This window comes from Apodemus sylvaticus, chromosome 1 (genome assembly GCF_947179515.1).
Source record: "Apodemus sylvaticus chromosome 1, mApoSyl1.1, whole genome shotgun sequence".
In the NCBI taxonomy this organism is placed as follows: domain Eukaryota; kingdom Metazoa; phylum Chordata; class Mammalia; order Rodentia; family Muridae; genus Apodemus; species Apodemus sylvaticus.
This window is the reverse complement of record NC_067472.1, coordinates 37,404,109-37,409,882: the sequence shown is the minus strand read 5'-3', so window position 1 is coordinate 37,409,882 and position 5,774 is coordinate 37,404,109. Positions and strand designations below refer to the sequence as shown.

Here is a 5,774-nt window from a genome sequence, read left to right as displayed (position 1 = left end):
TGCCTTAGTGTTTCACACCTGCATCCACTTTAATGAAATATCTCTTCAGGTGTTTGCCTCAGCAAAACACCATCCAACCAACTTTCCAAAAAAATCCCTTAAGTTTCCACTTCTGAAAAGTAAGACTTCACGGGCCAAGGAAGCTACCTTGGGGCTCATGAAAAATGAACATGGCTAGAAAACGGTGTGGAGGATTTGACAAGAAATGGAAGAGTGTGGCGCTGGCTGCTGGAGGAGTGAGGCCAGTGTGGCAGGGCTGGGACCACCCATGAGAAGACTGGCCTGACCCAAAGCGCAACTGCAGGAACTGCGCTGTGCCACACAGGCTCCTACAGGAGGAAAGCATGGGCGAGCTTTCCCCAGGGACGGACAGGAAGAGGATAACAATTAACCCTGCTGGCTCTTCACGCCTTTGGGTTCCAAATCTGTGGATTTGGCTCGTTATGCACAGAAGTGATTGTGTGCACTATGATAAAACAAACAATCGAGCTAACGTACTGCATTCAGTGTGACAGATGAGCATTTAAAGTATGAGAGTGTACATAGTTTCTGTTACACCATACCATTTCATAGGAACGAACTGGGCATGCGCAGATTTGAGTAACTACTGAGACCCTAGAGCTAAGCTTCACAAGTGCGCCGGTAACTGCGCACGCACGCGCGTGCGTTCACTTATGTTTGTATTCATGATAGATCCAATGGAATGGGCGGAGGTGTTTTGGTTTGGAATTTGGTTCTGAAGCCTCCTGAAAAAAAGTCTGACCTTTGCAATGAGACCCCAACAGGCTCCGGAAACTATAGGTCAGATGACGCGCTGAGAGAGTCTCCCTCGGGCAGAGCCAAAGCCCCTGAGAATGCTATATACTAGTGCCACCAACCGGTATAGCCGAGGTCCACCACCCACAGAAATGGGTGGTTCCAGTGCCAGGACACACAGCAGAAGGCACATTGACTGCAGGCCAAGTTAGCAAAGGGAGGGTGTGTGTGTGTGTGTGTGCTCAGAGAAAATGGGTAAATGGGAAGAGTGGTTTAAACAGAGGGAAAGGAGGCAAGTCTTATCTCTTTAAAGATGGTTGGCGAGTTTGTGAGGGTAGAAGCAGGTGGCAGAAGGAACAGGGACCACAGTCTGTTTCCCTCTCCTTCTTGCACTTTCTCCAAAATTCGTCTTGTCACAACACCACTGCCTTTACTGATCCCAGGTTCTTTATCTTCCAGAACCTTCTTTTTGCTTATCACAAACTCACCTTTTTGTAAGACAGTTACAGCTAAAAATAACACTATTCTTTCAGGTCCTAGAGCCCACGTTTGGCTTAAGCACCTGCTATGTGACAGGCTCCATCCCAGGCACTAAAATACCAAAAGCCAGGATGACAGCACTCCGGGGGAGGGCAGAGAACAGGTAGGACAGCCCAGTGTAGCAGGGAGGTACCTCTCTAGTCTCTCCAGGACACACACCCTCTCCACCCACAGTTCACCTGTCACTCTGGGAAAAACAAAGTATAAATCTTTGAGGAGCGGAATGCAGGTTTCCAGGTAACTAAAGGAATTTGTTAGATGCATTCACACGGTAGAGCCTTGAAAGTCCACCAATGTCTGCCTCACACCGAAGAGACAGAGAACTCTTTCAGTCTGTGGGTTAGGTGCTCCAGCAGCCCCATGCTGGTGCGAAAGGCCTAAAGAATCCCCAAAGAGCACCTTGTCTCCAGCACCTACTGGAAGTCCAAAGCTGAGACCTACTGTTGTGGGATATCCACCAGAAAAGGCAGCTCAGACATTCAGACGTGACTTTAAAGCAAAAGAAAGTGTTTATGTGCTGCCTGGCACCTACCATGAGGGTTCTGGATGCCAGTATAGTACCAAGCCTTTCTCAGGATGAGGGTTTTTGTTTGTTTGTTTGTTTGTTTCTTTGTTTTTTGGTTTTTTTAGATTTGGTTTTTTCGAGACAGGGTTTCTCTGTGTAGTCCTGGCTGTCCTGGAACTCACTCTGTAGACCAGGCTTGCCTCGAACTCAGAAATCCGCCTGCTTCTACCTTCCAGCTTTCGGGATCTCCTTTTAAAACCCAGCCCAAGACACCCGCGCGACGAGAAATCCAGAACCGCCAGCTGGGTCTCCGCGTGGGCCTGGAGGAGGCGGTGAGGATAGCCAGGCTGAGCACGCTGCGTCCTCCAGTGCTCCTGGGATGGGGCACCGCGGGGACGCCCGGCGGCGGTTTCAGGTGCGCGAGTTCCTGCGGATTCTCAGGAGCCGCAACCACAGCTGTCCTCGGGATTGGTGCAGGTCACACGGGGAGGGGGGGGGGCTAGGGGGGGTGAGGAGTGTCACAACCTTCATCTCACCTCGCCAAGAGATCTTGGAAAGTCTGGTCTTGCTGTGTATGGTTTTGATAATTAACGCATTTCAACTTAGGAAAGGACCTTGGCCAGGCTCTGGCGCAGTCATCCTCATCCTCGGCAACTCGCGAGGAGGATGCGAGGTTAACTGAAACCTGGAGGTGGCCAGGCTGGGAACGTCTTCGCACAAAGCTCAAAGGGGAGCCACGGAAACCTGCGAAAGAGGATCTTTCACTTTTTAATTTGCCTCTAAACTTTCAGATCGCTGCTGGCTACCAAAGGGGCGGTACTGTGGGGACCAATAGCCCAGGGGCCAAACGGAGAAAGGTTGCCCGCCTAATGCACAAAGCTACAAAAGTCTGAGTTTAGGAACTTTTCAGAAGGTTCCACAAAGCCCTCAGATTGGAAAGAGTTAAGTTAGTAGGTGAGGAGAGCAGTAGTCTGGACTATGGGATGTAAACAGTGAAATATAGACTGCTAAGGGTGGGAAGCACAGACGATTTCTTCTACTGGGTGCGGCTTTCCCCAAAGCCACGAATTATAACCTGCTCACTTAATGACCCAGCATCTAAAATCCTGCCTTCTGGAAGTCTTAGGTGATGGGCGTCCCCTTGTTTTCCTTGTATCCTGAAGCTGTATCACTGTTTCAAAGATTTCTCAGAAATTACTTATAAAGAAAAGGCCTTGAAAACACTAGTCTTTTTTTTTTTTTGCTGTTTTTTTGTTTTGTTTTGTTTTGTTTTGTTTTTTTGTTTTTTGTTTTTGTTTTTTTTGTTTTTTTGTTTTTAGTATAAGCAAGAGCCGTTTATTTTCCAAGTGATCTCCAGTCATCCTCCAGTTTACCTCAGGAAAAAAAAATCAACTTTAGAAAAATAGTGCGTATGCTCAGCGTTATGGGCCACACTAAGAATTCTAGAGACGGAAAAAGGAAGATCGTTAGCTCCAGGCCACCGAGAGCTGCACAGTGAACCCTCCCCCCCCCCAAAAAAAAGTGGTGGACAGGGGTGAGAGAGACCGGAAGTTGTATTGATTCTTCTAATTCTTTTCCTTCTAGAAGTTTCGTTAGAATTAAAACTAGTTTATAAGCTAAACTGTTGCCCTTAAATATTCAGAATTTTTAAACCCCATTTTAAAAATGTGTCATCCCAAATATCTATAATGAATATAAATCATAAAAACGGATTGCGAGATAAGAATGCAATTTTTTAAATTCTATTTATGAAAGAGAATAACGAGACATGGTAGGAAACAAGCGATGTAGCGTCCTAGTTTGGTACTTTATTCAATCTATATAACTACGCTTAATTTTAACACTCCCCGCTGGAGTAGGGTACGTCGTACATACAAGAAATAAGTGTTATGAAATTACTCTACTTGTATTACATACGGGTTTCTTCGGGAGGAAGGAACATGTATGATGGGAATACTCGCAGTTCCTGGGGATTGAGGATGGGGATATTTTTGTGTTGCAGACTGTTTTGTTTTGTTTCATAGCCATAGGTCCTCGGGAAGTATGTAAAACGGGAAAACCGTGGAAGCCACAACCAAAGTGGACAGGACCAGGCGAGACTTGTAGTCCCAGGATTTTCCCGCGTTTGTGTTGTCAAGCGAGCAGAACACAATTGTAACAATTTAGAAGGACTTGGTGTGCACTCCGCTGCTGACTTTCCACGCATAAGCCTAGCAGGCGGGTGGTGCACAAGCCTAGAAAGCGAGTGGTTCCATCCTGCCACTTGGCTCCAGACGTGCCAAGGTGACTCAGCCTAGAGGCTGGGCTTGGGTGTTGCTTAAAATGCGGGCAAAGTCTCTTCTCGGCCTGAAAGAGCGGCCAGGGCTGTCAGCCTCCCGTCCTCAGCGGCAGGCTGTTGCCTCAGCAGCGCCGCGACGGCGGACAGGTGCCGGCTTAGGCGCACGCCTTTACCCGGAGCGCAGCTAATGGCACAGTGATGCTCTTCCTGCGGCTGCGGCTGCTGCTGAGACAACATTGTCCGGGAAGCTGCGGACAAGTGAAACAAAGGGGAGGTGGCCTGGGGGTGCAGCAGGCTAGGTGGGTGCTGGAGCAGGTGGCAGTAGCTCCACGGAGCGAAGGGCGGACTTTGCGCAGACCCAGTTCCTCCCCCTGTCACCCCCTGCATGATGCTCTCGATGGTGAACGAGGCGCACCCGGACCGAGACCCAGCGCCTCCCTGATCTCTCTCCCAAGGCTGGGCACCCAGTGCGGGCTGCAGCGCGGGGATGGCGTGGTGGGTGGCGGGGTCCGCACCTTCGGCTTTTCGAGGCGTATCTCCATAGGCGGGGGCCGCGAGCAGCAGGTAGCGCAGGGGATGCGGATGCAGCGGCGCGCACGGGCGGCCCCCGGGCGGGGCGGAGGGATGAGCTGCGAGGTTAAGCTGCGGCGAGCCAGAGTAGCGGAGCAGGAGGCTGGGCTGGGAGCCGTGCAGGGTGGCGGGCACAGCGGGTGGAGGGAAAGAGCAATGCGGGTGGCCTCCCGGGGACGGGTGGTGGCGCTTGAAGCGCTTCCTCCGCCGGAGGAAGCTGCCGTTGTCGAACATGTCCTGGGAGGCGGGGTCCAGGCTCCAATAGTTGCCCTTGCCCGGGTGGCCCGGCTCGCGGGGGATCTTGACGAAGCAGTCGTTGAGCGACAGGTTGTGGCGGATGCTGTTCTGCCAGGCGGGGAACTTACGGCGGTAATAGGGGAAGCGGCCGCTGATGAAGGCGCAGATGCCGCTGAGCGTCAGGCGCTTGTGCGGGCTCTGCAGGATGGCCATGGTGATGAGCGCGATGTAGGAGTACGGGGGCTTAGCGGGCTGCGGGCCGTCGGTTGTGGTGGTCGCCGGGGTCCGCGGCGCTCGGAACTTGCGGAGGAACCCGGAGGAGTTGCTCAGGTCGCCGCCGCAGGTGCCCGTGCTCCTCCCTGGAAGAGTGCCGGCTCCCGGTCTCCGCAGCGATCGCTCCAGGCACTTACGGCTCTCCTCCTCGTCGTCGCCGTCCTCTTCCGTCTGGTACCCATCTTCCTCCTCTGCCAGCACGTCGATCTCCACCTCATCCTGCTCGGAACTTAGAGGACTGGGCGGCGGAGTGGAGCGAAGGTGCCCAGATTTTGCTAGGCTCATGGAGGAGGGAAGAGGGAGAGGAGGGGACGGACGTGGGCGCAGCTCACCTGGTTAAGGGGTGGGTAAGTTAGCAAGGATGAATCTGCTAGGAAACTGGAGCGCTCCCAAGTTAGGCTTCGTTGTTCTTTCTGCCTTTTCTTTCTAGTGAGTGGCAAGGTGCACTTGGTGTTTTAAGTTCTCTGAGAAGTGCGCAGTGGACTCCCCGCGCTATATATCCTTCTTTCCAGTTCCTCTGAGTGGAGCCACTTCCTCCTGACGCGGTCCAATGGTGGGGGTTCTTGGTCCCTCCTCTTCACACTTATTCACTACCGAGGATGGTTTAATCAGCCA

General features: G+C 52.1%; 1 protein-coding gene across 1 annotated transcript; it reads right to left on the bottom strand.

The window, feature by feature from the left end:
* Positions 1–4,118: 4,118 nt before the first annotated feature.
* Positions 4,119–5,444, bottom strand: LOC127677767 (forkhead box protein D4-like). Its single transcript, XM_052172780.1, has one exon. It carries the CDS (start codon positions 5,442–5,444, stop codon positions 4,119–4,121), a length of 1,326 nt encoding a protein of 441 aa, XP_052028740.1.
* Between the last annotated feature and the right edge of the window lie 330 nt (positions 5,445–5,774).